This window comes from Anopheles moucheti, chromosome X (assembly GCF_943734755.1).
Source record: "Anopheles moucheti chromosome X, idAnoMoucSN_F20_07, whole genome shotgun sequence".
NCBI lineage: Eukaryota > Metazoa > Arthropoda > Insecta > Diptera > Culicidae > Anopheles > Anopheles moucheti.
Window position 1 is genome coordinate 8409055 of NC_069142.1, and position 22318 is coordinate 8431372.

The window sequence follows — 22318 nt, forward strand, 5'->3', positions numbered from 1 at the left end:
TTCGGGGCAATCCACACGAAGAACATATTGCAATGCGTTAATTGCTCGTATCTTCGCACTCTATAAAGGTACACCGAAAACCTGTCATCACACAATGATTACATTTTATTTTAATGCATATTTTCTAGAAGATGATAGGAAACCACCTTTTAACGAGGGTTTCGCATGATTAGAAAATCTATCCATTGCAATGAGCAAAGCCGCACATTTGTGATCCTATAATGCTTTTCATTGGTGATCAGTACCGAAGATTAGACATCTTCTTCATTTCTTCTTAGTCCGCTCATACTGCAGCACGTTATGGTAACATGGTCAGGTCACTAATCCGTTTTCAGGAAGTCCAGGGTTGTTCTACTTCATTCCCAGTTGCATCTAATCTCCGCCAAGTCAAGGTTCACTTGATTCAGTCAAAGAGCTACTCTACGGGTCGCTAACGAGCACCTTCCTGATACATGAGCTCGGCATCCGCATTATGTATCCTTCCAGCTGTAGACACCGTCAGGATGTCTGCTCCTCCAAGCATGCTGGCAAGCTGGGGTGGTTTGGTTGTACGTTGGGCCGGTTGAGCAGTTTTGCAGCAATTAATTAGATTGAATACAGAATGGATGTAGAATAAATAGTTTCCGATCAAGAATTTTATAGAAGATGAATAAAGGACATGTTTCTCTTTTTCAAATGTGCAGTACAATCGCATCTGGTAGAATGCGAAAGCGTGCTGATTTGGCTAGTTGGGAAGCATCAGTGAAACGGCCGACAACGCCATTCAAAAACAAGAAAAGTCGACATACGACATATTTACGAACGTTTGTCGACCACCATTTGACAGTGTTTGTCAATATGAATTTTCATGCTTCGTAACAGCGTCATTTTATTTCTAGCGGCCGAGTCTCTTGCTTTGTTTTACGGAATTTTGGATAAAATTTATGTGTTAATATTGTATTTAGTAAAAATAAAGGCGCAATGGCATCAGTACAAGATCATTGCATCACGATGGAAGGGTGTGCATCGATTATACACGAGTATTTGAGTGAGTAGCATGAAGGTAAACAATACGAACAAACCGCTCTGATATTGTGGGTTTCATTTGCAATTTACACAGAATACAGCGTGCATTCGATCATCTACCAACGAGGAATCTATCCGTCTGGTGACTTTCTGCCCGAAGAATATAATGGCGTACCAGTGATGGTTTCACGGAACAGTAAAATTAAATCTTGCATCGATCACATAATGGGGGAAGTAAAGGGTAAGCCGGCAAAAGATATAACACCGTTGGTTTACGCTTTTGTAGCTACTTACGATATTTTAATGTATTTTCTCTTAGAATTGATAATGAAGCGGTTGATATTCAAGATTACGGTGTGTATCATTACGTTGGACAAAGGCGATATTATCGAACGCTGGGATTTTAAGATCAAACCACAATATGAGGATGAAAGGGTATCGACATCGACAAAACCACTGTCGAAGATACAATCGGAGATACGCGATGTGATGAGACAAATCATTTCTACGGTTAGCTTCTTGCCCTGTCTCGAAGAGCGTTGTACCTTTGACATTATACTCCATACAGCATCAAACGTTTTCGAAAAACAACCCAACATGTACCAGGAATGCTTGGAAGAGAATGAGGCTAGCATTGAGGTGAAGAATGCTCAAACGCTGCGACTGAAGCAGTTTAGTACCGGTTTAAATCAGGTAGATACTGAAGTAATTTACCGGAAGGCTGAACCCTGAAATGGAGTGCAGGACAAGTTGTGCGCTAAATGTATGTAACAAATTGATTCTTTTATGTATTAACCAAAATAAAAATTATATTTCTATTGCCTTAACCACTCAATAAAATAGCAATCACTACCTTCTTTTACGCAATCAGAACTCGGTATTTCATATTGTGATATGTATCATCTCAAAAACGCGATCGGCATTTAATCACATGAGGCAAGCTTTTATTACTTGATTATAAGCAACGTCACTACAAGTTTCTCCTTCGTCATCACGGATGCTGCGGTCTGCGCCGTGTTTAAGAAGTAGTTTGAGACATTCTATGTTGCCACAGCTGGATGCATAGTGCAAAGCCGTTTGACCATCACTGCCTCGCAGATTGATATCAATTCCATCGATGGTGAGCAAGCTGGCGAGAATGTCAACATTTCCACGATCCGCAGCCCAGTGTATAGCGGCGAGTCCTTCATGGTCGAGTACGTTCACGGAAACCGTGCTGTCCTCGTGCAGGATCATGTCCCGCACTCCATTCAAGTCATCCTCCTTGATACGATCAATCAGTGACTTGTTCATCTCATCAGGTAAGCTTTCCGACAAACGCTTCGGACGTGAAACTGAAACCCATGATACGTCGCTAGAGCTCTTTTCGCACCAGTACGGTGCTAGCTGATCCATCAGCCGAACGTACTCCATTTTAGCTGCAATTGGATTGAGAGCTTTCACCTTATCCCAGGCATACCATTTGGACCGTGCTGCCATGCTATATATGGCGGGTTTTGGAATATTGCACGGCCCAACGGTTGCCTGCTTGTACAACCCATAGAACTGTAACAACTGCTCCTGCTTAAAAAGCTCCGTACTGTGCTCGAGAAATTTGCTCGCCTTAGCGAAGCTAGCGTCTAACGGGTCGTCCATTACCTCTTCCGTAAGGTCTGCCATATCGAAGAGCCTTAAATGACGCCCGTTTGAACTCCTAACACATATCCTACAATCCTACTATAACTACGGATGCCCTAACCGGCTAACACTACGGACATCTGCAGCTAACTAATCCGTCTGCTGGAAAAAGATGGGCGTGTTGTCCAGCACGTGCTTCTGGTTCCGTTCCAAGTTGTCCAGTGCGGTCTTTTTCTGAAACGCCACGAAACCGTACCCTTTCGATAGTCCTGACTTCCGATCGAATACCACTTGGGCCCACGACACCTTGCCGAACTGGCTGAAATAATTACGCAACTCCCGGTGCCCCACCGTCCAAGCGATATTGCCGACGAAGATTTTTAGCGAACGGGCACTGGCACTAGACATACCGCCGGAGCTATTACCTGGTGTATGCGGATTATGGACAGACAAACGATGGGCATGAAAAGACAGAGAATGCAAAGCCGTAAGCAAATAGGTATGATTGCAACACGTATAAAAGATCTTGAGATAATAAATATATACCGACGTAACAACGGATGGTAGGATGAAGATATTGTGGTTATTGCGAACACGCTAAATGCTGCTTGCTTTGATCGTGTGTTCGCCTATGGGAACCGTCTGCAGGCTAGAAAACAGGAGAAAGGATGACATTTGTCATGTGTATACATTGCTGCAAAACTCCAAAGTGGCACGTGTTGATTAGCCCTGTTCGGATGATCAACGTCTTCTTGAAGATTGTATACCACTTTGGTATAGGTCGAATGGAAGCAAAATAAAACAATGTGGATGTAGTTTTCGTGGATTATTTAATCATTTACTTGCACTCAGTTTTGCTCATTGTTTCAAAACAAAACATTTTATTGCTATAAATGCCATACAAAGTGGAGTTTTCACATGGGATGAGTTAAAAGATCATTAAACTAAACACTATAAACCAACGCTTCAACATTCGCCCGTATGCGCAAATGCGATGGTGTGCGTAGTGTAAAGAGCACTCATTCGGAATCGGCGTCCGTCTTCTGTGCATTGTTCTGGTTTGTGTTTCTTTAAAAGTATTAATCACTTATTACTTGCATATCTCTTTTTCGGCAACGGGCACGTAAAAACCTTATCCTCACTTTGGTGTGTTTTCTTTATAAACCTTTAGTCAGATAACAACATGAGGAACAGCATAAAGCGCAGGCGGGCCAGCGGTCTCACTACCCAAACTTTGCTGGACTTTGATTTAGGCGAATCGTCATCGGATTCCGATTTCCGCATCGAGGATCATGATGACGAGAGTGATGATTGTTCGCTAGGATCGAAGGACGACAACGACGATGGAGACGACGACGATGAGGATGATGATGACGACGACGACGAGGATGACGACGATGACGACGACGATGAGGATGGTGATGAGGACGATCAGGATCATACCAATCAACCGGTGCAACGCCTCAACTCGCAGAATGGCGCGAACCGTAAACCCACGGAACGCGACGCAAACGAGTCCGTGAATGAAGAGGAGGAGGAGGAAGAAAATGCCACCGAGGGTGGAAGCGGCGAGGTAAAGGGAAACAGTGTTCCGATCGCGGTGCCGAAGGTAATGAGTGAGAAGGATGCTGCGATTCAAAAGTTGCTCATGAAATCCATCTGCTGTGCATGCCTAGGAGATCGAAGTGATGATCAGAATGAGATCGTCGAGTGTGACGGTTGCGGGGTGACGGTGCATGAAGGTTGCTACGGGGTAAGCGAATGTACCAGTATTAGCAGTACGATCTCGTCCTGCTCCACCGAACCGTGGTTCTGCGACGCGTGCAAGGCGGGTGTGGAAAACCCGGACTGTGAGCTCTGCCCCAACAGAGGTGGTATCTTCAAGGAGACGGATGTTGGCAAATGGGTACATTTGGTGTGTGCTCTGTACGTGCCGGGTGTTGCGTTCGGCGAGGTGGATCAGCTTTCCTCAGTAACGCTGTTCGAGATGCCGTACAACAAGTGGGGCGCCAAAACGTGCAGTCTGTGCGAGGATGCTAGGCTCGCGCGTACCGGTGTTTGCATCGGTTGTGACGCGGGCATGTGCAAGACGTACTTCCACGTTACCTGTGCACAATACTACGGGTTGCTGTCCGAAGCACACTCGGAGGAAGCAGATCAAGCCGATCCGTTCTATGCACACTGTAAGATACATTCGGATAAATCGCTCATCAAACACCGGAAGCGCAATTACAATGCGATCAAGATGAAGGCCGTTCATCGGCAAATGGAGGAAGAGTCAAGAAAGAAACAAAAACCTACTCCGGAGCAACTGCGTATCGAACGAAAGCTAACAAAGCACCGTAGGCGGTACGTAACGAACAAGGAGACCAAAAATCCGCCCTGGGTACCAACGCAAAAAATGCCACGGTTGCTGATTACCAGTGCGACAGCGTGCAAGAAGATGCTGTACAAAGCGGAGCTGATGGGGCTGGATATGGCTGCAATCGAGTTCCAGGAGGCACAAATCGCTTCACTGAGCGATGTGCGCAAGAAGTGGCACATTCCGCCAGCATTTAGCGTTGAATTCATTGGCTACTATCTGGACCGTGCGATCCGGCTGGTGGATATGAAGAAAAACCTCCAGGAGCAAATTGTCATGAACAAGCATCTGCTCGGAAAGCAGCAACAGCTGCGAATCAAGTATGATCGCAGCGTGACAAAGAACCAGGAAGCGCTGAAAGCAAACGAACTGTACAAAGAGAGCATAGCGAAGATTTACGAGCATCTTAATGCGCTCTGTCCGAACAAACCGCTCGTACCGGTGGATCAGGTCGGCAAACCGCCGGTCGTTGGCGCACCTCCGTATGGCAAGCCGCATCAGAACGTGGTTATCAACACGTCCATAAGCGTGACACCTCCCGCCCGTACGATGTCGGTACCAACGGCGGCAGCATTGAAGATGGGTGTCGGCTTTCCGCTGCAGAATCTCATGGTGCCGGGCAAACGGGACGATACCGGGCGCATCCTTAGCACACAGTGCAAACAGAACAGCGAGGAGCTGTTGAATGAGTGTGGCATCTGCAAGCGTTGCAACGATCAGCATTTACTGGCAAAGTGCGATACCTGCCATCTGCACTACCATCTTGGCTGCCTGAATCCACCGCTAACGCGGCACCCGAAAAAGTCCAAACTGTACGGATGGCAGTGCTCCGAATGTGACAAATCGGATGATTCCAATCCGGAAAGCATCATCATACCGAAGATGCCACGGAAATCGCGCACCCGGTACTCGAAGGATGGTACGATTGTGCCGTACGATTATTCCTACTCCGATCAACCACCGGCAACACAGTCCGATGGGGCTGGAAGCAGTGCCCGAAAGATGGTCAAAAGTGTTGCCGCGATGGAGGTTGATGCCGGTCTGGCGGATATTAAGCAGGAACCGAACCGACAACTGACGGAGGTAGAAAGTACAAACGACGTGGAAACGCTTGTAAAGACACCCGGTAAGCGTGGTCGCAAGAAGAAATCGATAGAAGCATCGGTACCGATTGGCGCTGATCCGGCACAGTTACTGGTCGCTTTAACGAACGATTTCAAGAAAAACGATCTCAAACTCTCCAGCGCTAAAGAGGAGCAGAGCGACGAACAAAGCAGCAAGTATTCGTTGCTCGATTCTACCCTGTCCGAGCTGGACACGTCCGATGAGCAGCGACAGCCCAACGGTAAGGTGGAAAAGGTAGAATCTACAACCACGCAGGGACTATCGATGGGACCACAACACAAAACAGAACCTTGCGAAGGTAGTTTAACGATCCCGAATGCCGTACTGCCTACGGTAGGATCATCGGAAGCCGTAGCAGCAACCGGGCAAGGAACGGAATCATCATCCATGACGATGGAATCTGGATCATTCTCGACGACACATCACAAGCATAGCAAACGAAGGAAGGAAAAACATCGTAACCGTTCACCGAACATGGAGCGCATTATTTCCAAGGACCACAAGCGAAAGCGAAAGCGAAAGAATCATGCCTACGAAACGGTAGACCATACGGATCTTGACTACCCGGTGCCGGAGTACGGTGACAGTCGTCCACGCATCAAAATAAAGGTATAATATTTATCGTAGGCAAAAAAAAAAGGAAATTGTACCACGTTGCCTTGTCATTTTGTAGATAAAATCCGTACTGGACGGTTCGAACCGGCACACGACTCAAATCTTTTACGTCCGCACCGAACGGACGGAAGAAACCTCATCGGCTTTACCACAGCTCATATCTGGTGCGGCTGATAGTTCGTCGCAGGCGGTAAGTTTAGTGTGTTATTAATTTAATGCTCGTATATTTGTCAATTATGTTAACGTAATCAATTTGTTTTTTTTTTCTCTGCTAGAACCAGCTAATGGTACAGATGAACCAAATGTTGCCTGTACCGCAACCAACCCAATTTAACGGCACCGATCAAACCACTCAGGGACGGGCGCGTATCAAGCGGGATGTTGGCAGCCGTTTGAATGCGTCCAGCACCACCAGCATCGGCTCTTCGGTGGGAAGTAGCGCAAACGATGAATGCATCTGTGACGTTTGTCAGGGTGCGGGTACCTCAGCTAACATAGTGCAGTACGTATCAGTAACCGTTCTGGCATCAGTGTATTTCGCATTAACTGTCGGGTTGTACGGATATTCGTAGCTTGGAACTAGTAATGGGTGTTTAATACTATTCGATTCATGAAGATTATTTCAGTCTTTAAATCAACGCTTCTGTCCTCTAATTAGAATATTCGTGAATCTCTAAACAATGGCCTGATGATCTTCAAAACACCAGGATTGTACTCTTTTTATAACTACATAAACAACTTTTACAATAACACTTTTTATATCAACAAAATACTACACGTGCTGCTAAACATTTTATTGCATAGACAAATGGCAATTATGTGATTGTAATTGCCGATTAGGGTTGGGTTGTTCAAATTCAATCTCATAAAACGGAATGAACTTTTAAATTGAATGCTTGACTCTGAATCTCCTATCTGAAGATTCAAGCCTCCTGAATGATTTATAAAATCGTGAATCTTACGAGCATCGATTGTTAAAATCTCTATTGATGCATCACTGAACTTCATCTCAAATGAATCATTTATCACAGCACTAGAACGAAACGGGCACGGTGAATTCAACACTCAATCCAGTACAGCTCATATCGCGTAGAATACAATACAGTTATTTCCGAGAGATTGTGCATTTGTATAACTTTCACAACATTTTTTGTTTGTATTTGTTCTTTTTAGGTGCGATGAATGCCAAAAAAATTATCACTTCGGATGCTTGGAACCACCACTAAAAAAGACACCGAAACGGCGAGGTTATTCATGGCATTGTGCAGATTGCGATCCAACGGTAAGTGTTTGCATGTGTGCATATCTGTATACAATGTAACCGAAACACAGCGAATGTGTTTATTCTTGTGCTTGTACTAATTAAACTTCACGGTTTTCTTTGCTCACAGGATATAGAAAGCTGAACGTCGTTTCGCAACGTCTTCTTATTGCTCATTGTCATTTATTGGTAATTTGAATATTTTTTTATTGTTTCAGATTAGTTCTGCTAGGTACTATTTGTAGGATTACTTAGTTTAGAATTGTATAGGACCATTACTAACAAATCGATCTTACAAGACACTACAAGATTCCGTACCAAATCCCATCCGGACCGTTTACCCCTCTGTGGCTAAAACCTGTTGGGGTTTACGTTGCCACACACGAAAACTGAACACTGCCACAATTTGTTTCATTTGAAATCAGACAGGATTATTTACCATACTTTACACTTGTTCGTCACTATCATTTATTATTACTTGAAGTGTTTTTCGTTAGGATTATTTGTATGAAATTGTATAGAACCATTACTTGCTACATGCTACATGTACATGCTATGGCCGAATATACATAGTACCCACCACGTTCGTGGCAAACAACAAAACCAATATTTTGTTTCATTTTGCATACTTTACAGTATAATGCTGTTGTTCGTTGTGATTTAATCATGTGACTTTAATCATATTGTTTATTAGAATTATTAGCTTGGAATTGTATAGGACTTATAGGATTACTTTGCTCTGGTCGGATGTAACTGATAGCCGTGTCGTTTATATCACGACACGTTTCGGTAACCAATCCCATCCGGAGCTGTGGATCTTCAGCATTCGGCATTGAACGTCACTATAACTGATTATCCGGTCTTTAAGTGAAGTAAATAAAAAAACAACATGAAGAGAATCAGGAATGGCAGGCCCAAAAGCCTCAACTAAAACTGTATAGCAAAATAGTATTTTTCCCCCTAAAATAACTCGATACAAGACTTTATGGTTAGCACTCTCACGCACACTGCTAACATAGTGATCAAGACGTGATTTTTTTTTTTACATTAATTATGAGTTGTTGGCCAAAAGCTGATGCAGCGCTCCGCTAAACCACAGAAACAAAAACAGAAACGTTTGAGCCACGAGTTCTTAGTCGCCTAACTCATTTTGAGTTTGGTAAAAACTATCGCAAAGAAACGAAGCTTATATTTTGATCCATATTCTATATTTTAAGTAATGTAATTATTAGACATGACAGTTTAAATTGTCATCGTGAGCAAATAGTATAGTTTGTAACACACTCCATCACAGAAAAGTCGTATTACCAAATAAGCAGATGAAGAAGTTTACAGTGTGGTACTATGCGAAATAAATGTCTATCAGTCGAATTAAAACCATTGCATACCATTGAGATTGTTTAACACATTTTTAGGTTATTCTTAGTTTCTAATTTTAGGAATAGTTTGCCCTGCATGATAATGACACTGTTTCGCTTGATATTCATCACCATCCCACCAGGTGCAACATTCGGATATCAAGTGTAAGCACTTGTCCAAAGCAACACAAGAGATTGGCATCTTTTTCCAAGAAGAATGCTCAATTGAAAACAACTAATGCACTTAATGGAGGAATGTACGAAATGTATGCTTAAGATTCTCTCATATTAGAGCAATTCAACTCAATTTGTTTTGTGGAAACATCAGTGAGTGAACCTTTGTAAGTCCTCACGCTTTTGATCTTTACAAGATGTAGACGAGTCAACTCTCTTGAGCCGCGGGAAGGTAAGCAACCGTGCTTCTGTATATTCCACGGCGAAGCAACCACGTGTACGCCATCTATTTTGAGAACTATATTAACGACCGCATTAGGTGGTAATTATAACGCGTCGTGTGTGACTATGGAAGCGTGGATATAGGCCGTTTCGTGCCGTACGGTCAGCGGGGTTATTTGCATCAGGGCCATGGGTAACGATGCAGAACGAGGGCAAAGGCGTCCTCGGGCTGAAAGAAGTGGACACACAGCTGTAAGCGTTCTTCCGATGCCTCGATCAAGTAAGGCAAGAAAGGCAAACCCGATTTGCACACGTATCATCCATTAAGCGGTGTGACACCCACATGGCGGATATATATTCGAATCGAAGGTATTTTTTGCTTGCGAGCCGTGTAAGGAATGTGCGATGGTGCTAATAATTTGTTTAACTTCCTTTTCCAGATGTGGCATAGTGCGGTACCGGCGTCCGTCTCCACTACACTGCGGAAACATCGCCATGGAGCAGGAACAAAATGGGGGTTGTTCAGCTACTCTCGCACTCTCGCTCCCTCGCTCTCTCTCTTTATCGCTGATCTCCATGCAGATGATCGTTGCCAGCTGCGTAATAAAGAATGGCCATAATACTGCATTGCCATTCCGTTCCTGCAGCCGGAATAATATGCACTTGTGGGGTGTTTACGTGAATGCTTGAACCACTCGCAATGCACGAACGGTCCCCGAGCCAAACACTCCCACACACATGGCCGACGTGTGAAATGAATTCGCGCGCGCAAAACTGCGCTAACCGGCCGTTTTGTGCGCCACTCCGTACCTGATAGTGTCGTGTGCACGTGGTGCGTTTTTGTGTTGTTTCTTCTTCGTGGGTGGGTGTTACTTTTCCCTTTGCAGTGGACCAAGTCCGGTTGGGTTGGCTCTAGTCGTCGACCGGTGGTCACAGACCAGTTGCAGTCAGATCTCCGTGTGAAGTGGTTAAAATTTCAGCACAAGTTCAACTGACCCCAGTAATAAACCAAAGGGTGGTGAAAATTGTGGAAGTGTTTTTATTTTTCATCAATATTTACACACCCGTAGTCACTTAGGCGCGTTGTGTTTGGTTCGCACTTTTCGAGACAACATCTGTGCCCACCTTTAATCCAGTGCAAAAATGGTGCGTTTATGTGCATGTGATGCAACGATAGTTCTTTAAGACATGAACGCGCAAAAATGGAACAAGAGATTGTACTTTCAATTTCTCAACACAACAATCAAATCATGCTGAGTTGCAATCAAACCAAATTCCAAGCCGCAATTAATTTTCTTAACATTTCGGAATTTTTCAAAAGTTTACAGTTCTGCTAGTTCAAAGTCATAGCTACTCAGAAATACCTGAGATGAATTCTTGAACTACAAGAAATGATAAGACAATATTAAGAATTCTGGAGAACCTTGATTGGCGTTGCTTGGAAAACTATAAATATCCATTTAATGTCAACGAAGCTTAACATACACGGCCCTACCTACTTCTTCCAAAAATTTCCCCTGTTAATCAACGTACTCTCATACGCTCGCTTCCATTTCAGGCCGCCATCTGTTTCGGTTGCAAGGAAGAAATTAAGGATAAGATGCTGGAAGCGCTGGACAAAAGCTGGCATCCGGAGCATTTCGCGTGCAAGGAGTGCAAGAAGCGCATCGCCGAAAATAAATTCCACGAAAGCGAAGGGCTACCGGTGTGCTCCAAGTGTTTCGATTCTAAGGTACAGGCGATCTGTGCCGCCTGCCGCAAACTGGTGACCGAGGTAGGTAACGTTACGCACGCGAGCAGGGTGACACTCTCGTCAAACTTTCTGATTTAGCGTCATCGTGGCTGGAATCGGAGTTGCGCACCGTGCCACTGTTGATTTCACCCGTTGCACACGGTTACATTCCCCATTCGGGTTCACCTTCTTGGATAGTATTTTGGGGAGTGAGGGAAGGCATGTTATTTTTAGCTTGGATAAAGCGTAATATCGTTCCGAAGTTTGAAGGAATAAACAAAGATCACTGCAAGATCTGGACGGATGCTGTAGGGGGAACGGGCATGCTTAGGAATAGCTGGAATGCCTGGGATAATAACATACAGTTTTGGCAATGTACTTCATCACATGGTGTGTACACATGCCAATGAATGTGTAATTCCATTAGGCAAGAATCTAAAACATGTCCTACCGAAATGGAACAAATCTTTCCATAAGCTGACATCATGCAACGTTAGGTAGTAGTATTGGGCGATTCTGAGTCAGATTCATGAATCTGGATGGATCTTTGTACAGAATGAATGAATCTGAATCTATCTATTTCAAAGATTAATGAATCACGAAGATCTATGACCTCCAGCTTGACCGTCATGTACACTCCCTGCCCTAACGTTTTTAGATTTGATTCCTCATTTGAATGACTCCTCATTAAAGATTCATATGGATGACTCCAAAGATGCATTAAGCACAACATTATTAGGTAATCTATTTAACGGTCACTTCTTTCACCCCGCGGTACTCCAGAAAGTGGTGAAGGCGATGGGCAAAACGTGGCATCTGGAGCACTTCATCTGTGGTGGACCCTGCAAGCAACAGCTCTCGGGCAAGACGTTCTTCGAGCGCAACGGCAAACCGTACTGTACCGCCGACTACGAGCGTCTGTACGCACCGAAGTGTGGCGGCTGCAAGAAACCAATCGCCGAGAAAGCCCTGTCCGCGCTGGAAAGCAAATGGCATAAGGAATGTTTCAAGTGCAAGGTAAGCCGTTCCTGAACCAGGTGCACCCCGTACGCGCTGGGCAATTTCACAATCATACGGTTGTTGCAACCAAAAAAAAAAAGAAACCAAGCATTATAAAAATTAATTTTGTCGGTGAGGGAAAAGTAACCACACAAAAAATTGCGTGTAACCGGTTCGTGCGACGTCCGATATAAAGTTCTATTTATAATCGTTCGAAGATTTATGTCGCTTGATGCTTTAAATAGCTTTGGACGCCACTCGGACATGGACCGTACCGAAAGAAAAAAAAAATCCCCCATTTCTCCAAAGCAGCACTAAAAGAACAACGTTTGCTCAACAAAGATAGTGAAAGTTCGCTGTCTCGCCTCAATTTCAAGACTAATCAATAATGCTCCTCTTCTCTCTAACCTCTTCTAAACCCATTCCAGCTCTGCAAGGAACCGATCGGTGTGGATGCCAAATTCCGGGCCGACAAGGAAAAGCAACCGATCTGTGAGAAGTGTGGTGTGTAAAACTGCACACGTCTCGCCCAGTATGTTTTTTGTTGCCCTCCAGCACAGAAAAGCAGGTTGACCCGGTTTGTCTTGCCTATGGTTTTCGATGTTAAATATATCGCGTGCTGTTGAGCGATTACTTATCCCGTAACCGGTGCCAACCGGTATCACGCGCATAAAGGTTACTGTTTTTGAGTATTTGGGAAGATGCGGCCAGCCCGCCAAAGCCTAGTCAACATCGTTAAGTATTATAATGTGTGGTTGGTGTGTGTGTGTGTGTTTTGTTGTTCGTTCATGTACATATTAAAAGTGTCCATCATATCACATGATTCACCGTTTAAAATTCAAACACCCATCAAACAGAGCACCTAATCTTTCGGTGCAACGCCTTTATACTCCAATCCCCTTTATATCTTACACATACGATACGCACGCGTTGCTATTAAATAAATAGATAATTTATTGTTGCATCTTGCAGACAGAACATTGTACCATGTTTCACATTCCTTCTTACCCTTCTTGCGTTACTGCGTATTGCCATCGCCGTACGTACCATTACTTCCTTTCTTTCTTCGTTTGAATTGCTTGTATTGCTTGCACATCATTGCGTACTTTACCGCAACGGGCACTTGCTGCGGATATTAAAACAACAACAACAGGACGCAGACAGATTAAGGACAGCAAGAAGCCTACAGAGGACAGAGGGGGGAGATCGTCACACTGGTTGTTTGAACTCCTTCGCAACTCGGCACCGCATCGTGCGCATTGGTTAGCCGAAGATGTTATTCACTAAGCTGTTGAAACCGCTGCTAAGCGTCGAAAGAATACCCTCGTCCGAACCGGAACCTTGCGACGGTGCCGAAGGTATCTGCTGCTGCGGGCGGTACTGCGTCGAAGCGGCCGGTCGATAGTGTTGCGATCCATCATTGCGCTGTGATGCAAAAGGGGAAGATACGGCGACATTAATCGTGTTCGAACAGAGCGTTAAACAGAGGAGAACCACAAGAGAAGGACAAATAGACAGTGGATATTGGAAGTTAAACCAGAACACCAAGTATATGTACAAGTTTCCTTTGTTTGGCGATGATCCTTCTTCAGACGCATTCCAACGATGATCACTGGCGTCAGATTAGATCCGAAACATTTAGGCAAACACACCTCCAACCTCGTTTTGTGCAACACGTTTAGAAATACGTTTTAAGAACTATGGAAAAACGTTATGTTCATTTAAAGAGAAGTTTCCGTCAAATGCCCGTTGGCCGCGACGTATCTGTGTGCCTATATGATTTAGCTAAAACTTTAAATAACTAACCGATCTTTTGCACACAACACAGTAACAAACGCTTACACGCTACGTTGTGCTATATGGCGACGCGCTGGAAACGGAATGGTGAGCCGTACACCGTTGTACTACCTCTGTACCCAACTAACCTAGATTATAATTGCAGGTAATGTTTTTGTTCAGACCTTCCCCATATTCCCCCGCTTATCTATGTACAAAACCGCCTGCATCCACTGTGTCCACTGTGATCGTTTCTCTCGCATAAAAGGGACGAAGCTTCCGGCTCAGGTGGCTCAGGAGGTAAAAATGAGCCGATCACGGTTAGCGGTATTCGGCCCGTACGCACTGTTGGCAATGGACGTGGTGGAGGTTATCGCACGGTCGTACGAGGCGCTGTATTCTGCATCCTTTACGGTGGAAGAGAAAGAGCCAGTAGTAGTGGCAGCAGTAGAAGTGGTAGTAATAGAATTAGTGTTAGTAGTGGTAGAAGCAGTAGTAGAGGATGAAGCGGTAGCAGCGGTGGTGGACGTTACCACCTTTGTACGAGCGCTATTCATCCTTGGCCGTTTGTTAGTGGATGCGTGTTGCTTTGCAAGCGTGTGCGTTGTACGCTGTTAATGAGATAGTAAGGTAAGGGGACAAAAAGCACAAAATACTATAGTTGTTAGTTCGTTGCAAGCTTCAGTCTGGTTAGGTTCGATACTATCACACAACTACTACTAAGCGGGGTGATAAAAACGACTACACCCGCGGAAGTAAGCCATTTTAACGCACCTTTGACGGCTGTAGCGTCACGTTCAGCAGCGTCGGATGCTGCTCCACAATCATGAAGTCGACATCCTTCGGTACGAATCCATCTGCGTACACCTCCAGCTTGTACACACCCGGCAGCATAATGCGCCAGAACTCACCGTACTTGGTGGTAGTGAAGCCGATGTCACGTCCCTTAATCTTGAGCTGGGCCCGCTCGACCGGATTGCCGGTCGGGTCCATGATGAAACCCTGCACGCCCCGGTGCGCCTCGGCCAAGAACTTGATCAGCGACATCTGATTGTCGTCCCAGTATTTGCGCAGCTCGTACGCAGGCGGAAACTTGCAACAGGACACCTCGAGCGTTACCTCCATGCAGCCGTGCCAGACGTAGTTGAAGTCCTGCATGCCACCGGTGAGCGGGTACCAGGCGGCCCCATTAGTGATACCGTTCTCGAACGAGGGTGATGCAGTTTTGCAGGCGACACCGCGCGACATCTTGCCGTGATTGTTCGCGTACGTCAGCGACAGGTGCTTGAACACGTCGTCGTCCGGTGTCAACGACGGTTGCGACTGGTAGCTGTGGAAGACTGAGCTTAACGGGAGTCATGTAGATGAAAGATGCAGAGAAGAAAATTAGAATATCCGCTGTTTTTTTTTTTTGGTGTTGCTGTAATACTACGGTACAACTACGAAACCCATCTAGCCCGCGTTAGCTCACCGGCGCATGTAGACGAAGATCGACAGATTTCTGTGTTACGGGGAATGTTAGTATAGGTAGCAAACCATCCGGAAGGAGCACGGGTTTTTTTTTGGGAAAAGAAATGCCTTGTTAGCAGTTGTCAGTGTAGAGGGCTAAGCAATCAGATGGAAGAACAAGCGAGTGATAGGGAGATGTTAGCAAGGATACCTACTGGCATTCGGTGTGTTGTCATATGGGTAGCTCACGACGAGCGCTCCACCGTGCAGCGAACCACTCAGCACGAACTGTATCTTCGAGATCCAATCCTTTACCGCCTCCGTTTCCGGCTGCGATCGCTTGTTGTTCTGCTTGAAGTAGTCCGGGAAGTTACGGTTGAGGTCGAACCCACGGGAATTGTACCGACCCTGGCCGCCGTCGCATGTGCCCTCCTTCGATGCGGCATACCCGTCCGGGTTGAGCGAGGGCAGAATGTGGATGCGCGTATTGTCCAGCAGCCACTTGATGTACGGATCGGACCCATAGCTCGACACGAGGTACTGGATCAGATGGAGCAGCAGCTCCCGCCCAACCGCCTCATTGCCGTGTATATTACCGATGTACTTGACGTCCGGTTTGCCGAGCATGTGCTCATACGGTGAGGCCGACACAACCAGCACCCACAGTTCGCGCCCCTGCGCCGACTTGCCAATCGAGTACAGTGCCGTCAGGTTCGGATAGCGCGCGGTGGTCGAACGCAGATAACGCGTCATCTCGTCGTGGTTGTGGTACACGAAGTCGAGCGCCCCAACGTCCGGCCGGTACGCGCGCGGATCCTGCGCGACGGACAGATTGTCGAAGGTGTACAGGTGACCATCGTTACCGGCACCACGGTCCAGCGCAAACAGGGCCGGATCACTGCTCGGTTCGAAATTGCGCTGCTCGGCCGCGTCGGCAAAGGTGGACACCGCGATGCACCAAACCACGAGCAGTGCTGCCAGAAAGACGGGCCGCATTTTTACCAATTTGGTGGGTTTGCCTCAAAACCCCAAGAATCTACGAGACGAGTTGCGTATTCTGCCAGAACACATCCCAGGTTGTACATGAAACATGGAAGAAATGAAATGTGTTAGGATGAGTGTGGAATGATGTCTAGTCAGTGAAGCGTCACAGTTGAACAATCGCACATATGTGTTCCACATCAAAGTCCCAAGGGACGATAGATACAAGTCGTATTACCAAAAAAAAAAACACCCAAACGCACTTCTGAGCTAAAAACACGTTACGGTACAGCAAACCGATTGATATGCCTGGCATGGTACTCTACTAGCCCAATCCCACCCCCTGAACGTGACGCGCGCCTTCCTGTACGTGCGGACGTACCGAGCGGAAAGAAGAGACTTGCCTATATTCAAATAATAACATAGCGTCCAAACTCAGCTATGCCAGACCTGGTCTACCGCGGCACAAACCGCTCTATTATAATCGGCCTCATTTTCTGCCGCAACCGACGCAAGACTACGCAAGATGTCCGCGGTGTAAATCGCCGCTAAAGGATAAAAGGAGGACACACGACTGTCCGCAGCAGCGCACGCAGGGCAAGATACTGTTACACGCAGCAGTTTGAACTCGTTCCATCCAGCAAACAGCAACCGATACGGCAGGTTGTGGAAGTTGTGGGTAGATAAGACGGGCACGCGACGACTTGCACGCGGCCTAACGGGTTTTCCCTCGATTCTGATGGGATCCTCCCGTCCCGTGGACGGCGGTGCCTGTGGGTGCACCAACGGGTGCTTTCGAGACGAGATTCAACGACGCACTCGGTGGAGTTGGTGGAAGCAAAAGTCAACAGCTATAACTGTTGTTTGTGAAGCTTTTCTTCACTGGCTTTTTCTTTTTCTGCCATTCGCACCCTAACTCCCGCATCCCCCCACCTACCCCTGTGACCCATTACAGTGGCAGGGAGAAAGAGGGGGGGGGGGGGGGGAGAGAGTAAGAGTGGGGCAGTGGAAAAAAAGGGCAATTTGGCACGCATTTCATTCACCTGAACCAGCGCGGGACGGGAAACCATGTGAATCACAACACCTTGAGCACATCACAGACAAACAGGTCGCGCTCCCAAAGAAGCGCTGGAATGTATGCACCTTCCCTTCCACCTCCGGCACACCACACCACCGCACGGAACCCCCGCCAGCACGCCAGCGAGTTCATCACGAGGGAGTTACTGGTTTTCCGCGCCCGTAAAGCTCACGCCTCTACACCGCCGCGCTGCTTGTCTACCTTTCACTCCGACAAGGCATTGAAGACGGTTGAGTCTGTATGCGTTTTGATTGAAGAAGTATCATCTGACTTGTCGTGTCGGTTATTGTTTGGTTTGTGGGTTTTTCGCTGTTTAGCGAGCCGGAACCACTGGAACCTGTTTCTCTTACTGCTTCCCCCGGGGCCGTGGTCCGTGCCTGTCCTAAAACCGTCACTAAAACCTGCTATCTTGTGCTTCTCTTTTGCCTGCCCATGTTTGAAACGAGCGCCTGATGTCGAGGTCTCGGTTAAGGTCAAGACTATCGCATCAAGCATGGTTAGAGGTCGGCAGAGTAATCAACAAACGCTGCAGGTTTTGGTAATCGCGGGAATGTTACGGACAAAAACCAATTCTCACTACGAAACAAGATGAAAGCGCTACTTTCCACCTTCCCGTTCGGTTCACTAAAGTTCACGGACATTGGAGAAATGATAGGGAACAGCAGTGGGCAATGCGAAACCTACAACCAGAGTGCCCATGCTGATTCAAATACACTAGACACCCCAAAATAATGAAGCACAGCATCACTGGACGTACATTTGCAAACGATGCGCACACCGCAAAACGGCCTTCTACAGTGTTTGAAGTTAGCAAATCTCACCGAGACCTAGATACACTTTCACACCGGCCAACTCTTCGAGGCTGGCGGAGGGTATGTGTGCGTGTTTTTCTATTGTTTTTTTTTGCTACTGTTACTGCAGCTATAGAATTAAGCGGGAGGGAAAATTCACACCACTTACTACGAGCAGCCAGGCAGATGATGCCTCCAAAAGCGGGTGTAGTGTACGCGGGAGAAGGGCAACGAGTGGCGAACACACTTTCCACGCGCGGGTTTTCTGCTTCCACACAGACGAGCCAGGCCCCAGACCGGACCGGTATTGTAGTTTGCGTCCACTCGGGCGAACCGATCGTACCACACTGAACGCTTGATTATGTATTTTTATATGTTTATAACCCGCGAACCTGAAGTTTGCTATGCTTGCGGCCCATTCGTACCTTCCCTTGCACTGCACGCCATACCCAACTGCTTTCCCAGCAGTGTTCTCTTGCCCATCCCAGTACTGGTGGGTTTCCTCTATGGGTGGAAAAGCGGGCTTGTACGGTTCTTGTGCCGAGGGCCACAACAAAAAAAAATCGGACCGACAGGGACAGCGCCGCCTCATCGTGACGCAGACGGTAAGACAAAACCACTCCTGACGTACGTGTCCGGATTCTTTGTCTTCCAGTCTGGTGAAGGATTTTCCTTTCCTTCGGGGCACAGCAAGCCTCCAATTTCAATACCCACACACTGGGAGAAAGATATCGGATTATATTGGGCGTAATCTTTCTATCTACACCGCGTTTCCTTACTTCCAGATGCCTTTCCTTTCACGTGTGAAGTGAGTCACCCAGTGATTGGGGGAGGGTGAAAGTTTAGCACCAAAGCGACGGATGAGAGTGAAATTCCCTTGACAAGGGAGTAAATTCGATTGGGAAAGGATTGCTGCATAAGATGTAAAGAACGCATTCGGTAGATAAATTTGATTTGAGGTGATTCGCTCTGGAAGATGTTAATATCCGAATGCGTCTGTGAACAGTCGCAGAGAAAAGCCAAGAATGATCCAGTTCTTCTGCAGTTCTGGTCCTTTAGGGTGTTCCCCTGCTTGAAGTTGCCCTGTTTTAGTACATTCCATCCTAGAACCAGGGTTCCTGCAGAGTTGTTCAACTAGACGGATGAGAAATAGCTCAACAAGCTGCTTCTTCAATACCGTGAAATAATGTCCTAGAATTTTTGCTCCAACATCGACTATCCTGTAAAAGCCAATAAATTAACACAGCACTGAAGTATTGCAGTCACCACCTCATTTAAATTCCCAGTGCGCTTATTTTAAAGTCATTATTAGCAACCCAGAATAATAGAGAAAGAAAAGCATTCTCGTCAAACTTTGGATAGAAATAGCTAAGTTAGCTCTTAGCTTAGCTGTTTGAGAGCTTTGGAGGTCATGTGCATCATTTACCCATCGCTACTCTGTTTCTGCATACTTACCATGCACAACGCAAACAAATGGCTGAATGTACTTGCAGAATTTCGTCCTTTTCCACTTTTCCACGCAAAATCTGCAACACTTGCCAGCAAATATCTTCTTCACAGGAACCACACCGCACAAAGGCACTTAATTGGGAAGCAACATTTACATCCTACAGAGGTTCGTTTTGCTTGCGACTAACATCCCTGCGGATGTCCTGCCCAGTTCTGGTGTAGTTGTCAGCTGTTTTATTCCTTGCGCTGAGCGCAGGAAAAAAGGTTCCCGCACCGATTACCACCACAAAGGTCACCGACGGTTTTGCTTCGCTTGACCGTTTGGATGCACTGTTTGGAGGAACGTTTTACTGGCAGCATCTACTTTCCACACCTTCCGATAAGCATTCGTGCGAGATTTCTACCAGCCCGCTGGCGGTGACCGTTTTCAGCTGTGTATTGGTGCGCGTTCGCCCAGTGTCAACTATCGCGCTCAACTCCTGAAGTTTTGGAAATAAATAAACTTGCCCAAATGTCAGGAACGCGTGTGCGAGGGTGAAATTTGTTATCAACCTTCGATGCCCAGTGCCGTCTCACACACCCGGTTCAGGCAGTCGCTTTTGCGCTCGGAAAGAAATTATTGATTCTAGTCCATGTCACGGGAGGAGTGCGTTCCGGTACATTTCCGTGTTTATTTGCTAGGTTTAAAATGCGACTGTACAGCTTTAAAGTAACACCCATGGCACAAAGTACTTGTTAGCTGCGTTCTTTTCAATATAAATATTGTATTAATATTTGTTTTTTTTTCCTTTCTACCACTGTTTGCAGTATACTACTCCCTGCTGTTGGTGACCATCTCGCAAATTGTCCACACCAGCCACATCCGGGAAATTTGCGAAAAGAGAGACATTTTCTTCGAACCGTTTCGATGCCAGCTCTACGAGGTGGAGGTGTTGGACGAACCCATCATTTACCTGCTGTACGATGTCAACCCTAGCGAAGGGTTTAACCTACGTCGCGATGTCTACATCAGGATGGCCGTGTTTCTGGAGTTCCTCCGCACGCACCAAGGATACCGTCGGGCGAAACTGGTGCTACCGCCGTGGTCCAATCTGGTGCACTGGCGCAGCCACAACATCGACCAGACGCAGCTGTTCTGGAACCACTTTTTCGACCTGCGAAGCATGAAGCAGTACACGGACGTGATCGATATGGATGAATTTTTCGCGGAGTACGAACGTTTGCATGGCCCGGACACGGTGGTGATGCTGGACGAGGTGTATAAATTGAAGCACTTTGAAAATATGTTCGAGAACGGTGTGTTTGTGGACAAGTTCGAGGAGCACGTGTGCCCGAAAAGCCACGACTACTACGATGCCGGTGCGCTGTCGTACTTTGGGTACGCAAATTTCTCCACCGAGGAGTTCACCTGTTTGCACTTTCAGGGCAGTGCGATGCTGTTACATAAGCTGCTGGAAACGTACAAACCACAGCGGGTCCATCATGTCCGGTACGTGCTGGTGCTGAATGCGGAAATAGTCCTGCACGATCTCTGGGGCAATGTCGATTACTGGGAGGTTCGCCGATCGATGCGCTTTGCGGCGGAGCTGATCGAGGTTGCGGGACGGTTTCGGGCCGAATATCTCGAATCATCCGACCAGCAGGATCGCACGGTGCGACCATCCCACTGGGTGGATGAACGAGGCCATCGGAATGCGCGCGGTGGCGACTATCTCTGTGCCCACATACGCAGGGCAGACTTTCTGTACGGACGCGATAAAACAACACCCACCATCCAGTCGGCCGCCCTACAGATCCGGGCAAAATTGCTCGAGCAGGGCCTTAAAACGGTGTTCGTCGCGTCCGACTGCTCGCGGATGGAGTTTTACAATCTGAAAAACTATCTGAAACGGTTCCGCGTGGTACGGTTCGTGCCGGAAAGTTACGAACAGCGGGTCGCACTCAAGGACGGCGGTATTGCGATCGTTGATCAGATAGTATGCTCCCATGCGCGGTACTTTATCGGCACGTACGAATCCACCTTCACCTACCGAATCTACGAGGAGCGGGAAATTATCGGTTTCCCGAAGGATCTGACTTTTAATACTTTTTGCAAGAGTGAGAAGGATATGAACTGTGAGAAAAATACGGTGTGGCCGATAGTGTATCATTAGAATGCTCTTGAGCGTCCGTAGCTCGAATAAATCGTTTTAGGTTGCTTATTTGGTTTATTTTAAATTTCTTTCCGATAATCGCTAATGGAGAACTAATCCAAATCGAAGAGCCCCAAACTAATGATGTATATGTCATCAGCGTATGCCAAATCTGCAATACAAAGAGGTACA

General features: G+C 46.6%; 7 protein-coding genes across 15 annotated transcripts; 4 read left to right on the forward strand and 3 right to left on the reverse strand.

Moving 5' to 3' along the window:
- The first annotated feature begins 887 nt into the window (after positions 1-887).
- Positions 888-1855, forward strand: LOC128306575 (mitotic spindle assembly checkpoint protein MAD2A). Its single transcript, XM_053044122.1, has 3 exons — positions 888-1027; positions 1100-1246; positions 1325-1855. The coding sequence occupies exons 1-3, from the start codon at positions 961-963 to the stop codon at positions 1735-1737; spliced, it is 627 nt and encodes a 208-aa protein (XP_052900082.1). The 5' UTR covers positions 888-960; the 3' UTR covers positions 1738-1855.
- A 77-nt stretch (positions 1856-1932) lies between these two features.
- Positions 1933-2798, reverse strand: LOC128306572 (acyl-CoA-binding domain-containing protein 6-like). Its single transcript, XM_053044119.1, has one exon. The coding sequence runs from the start codon at positions 2662-2664 to the stop codon at positions 1933-1935; it is 732 nt and encodes a 243-aa protein (XP_052900079.1). The 5' UTR covers positions 2665-2798.
- Positions 2640-3272, reverse strand: LOC128306583 (SRA stem-loop-interacting RNA-binding protein, mitochondrial-like). Of its 2 annotated transcripts, none has more exons than XM_053044131.1 (2): positions 3169-3272; positions 2640-3047 (listed from the first exon to the last, which is right to left on the reverse strand). In XM_053044131.1, exon 2 carries the CDS (start codon positions 3028-3030, stop codon positions 2773-2775), a length of 258 nt encoding a protein of 85 aa, XP_052900091.1. In that variant the 5' UTR covers positions 3031-3047; positions 3169-3272; the 3' UTR covers positions 2640-2772. The 2 variants fall into 2 exon arrangements, with proteins under 2 accessions (XP_052900091.1, XP_052900092.1); XM_053044132.1 differs by having other exon boundaries at positions 3173-3270.
- Positions 3273-3799: 527 nt separating this feature from the next.
- Positions 3800-8585, forward strand: LOC128306553 (PHD finger protein 14). The gene is made up of 5 exons (XM_053044090.1): positions 3800-6718; positions 6783-6914; positions 7000-7226; positions 7898-8006; positions 8116-8585. Exons 1-5 carry the CDS (start codon positions 3806-3808, stop codon positions 8128-8130), a joined length of 3396 nt encoding a protein of 1131 aa, XP_052900050.1. The 5' UTR covers positions 3800-3805; the 3' UTR covers positions 8131-8585.
- A 1850-nt stretch (positions 8586-10435) lies between these two features.
- On the forward strand, positions 10436-13444 carry LOC128306579 (paxillin). The gene is made up of 4 exons (XM_053044125.1): positions 10436-10885; positions 11298-11513; positions 12255-12488; positions 12899-13444. Exons 1-4 carry the CDS (start codon positions 10883-10885, stop codon positions 12980-12982), a joined length of 537 nt encoding a protein of 178 aa, XP_052900085.1. The 5' UTR covers positions 10436-10882; the 3' UTR covers positions 12983-13444.
- On the reverse strand, positions 13434-20405 carry LOC128306559 (carboxypeptidase D). 8 transcript variants are annotated; one of them, XR_008287592.1, is made up of 6 exons: positions 20001-20405; positions 15911-16752; positions 15718-15747; positions 15021-15586; positions 14396-14857; positions 13799-13895 (listed from the first exon to the last, which is right to left on the reverse strand). XR_008287592.1 is itself a non-coding variant. In XM_053044100.1 (5 exons), exons 2-5 carry the CDS (start codon positions 16689-16691, stop codon positions 13734-13736), a joined length of 1539 nt encoding a protein of 512 aa, XP_052900060.1. In that variant the 5' UTR covers positions 16692-16752; positions 20001-20405; the 3' UTR covers positions 13434-13733. The 8 variants fall into 8 exon arrangements, 5 of the variants coding, with proteins under 5 accessions (XP_052900060.1, XP_052900062.1, XP_052900061.1 ...); XR_008287591.1 differs by having other exon boundaries at positions 13842-13895; positions 14277-14857; XR_008287590.1 differs by having other exon boundaries at positions 13868-13895; positions 13987-14857.
- Positions 20406-20534: 129 nt separating this feature from the next.
- On the forward strand, positions 20535-22185 carry LOC128306563 (GDP-fucose protein O-fucosyltransferase 2). Its single transcript, XM_053044107.1, has 2 exons — positions 20535-20722; positions 20802-22185. The coding sequence occupies exons 1-2, from the start codon at positions 20683-20685 to the stop codon at positions 22145-22147; spliced, it is 1386 nt and encodes a 461-aa protein (XP_052900067.1). The 5' UTR covers positions 20535-20682; the 3' UTR covers positions 22148-22185.
- Positions 22186-22318: the final 133 nt, after the last annotated feature.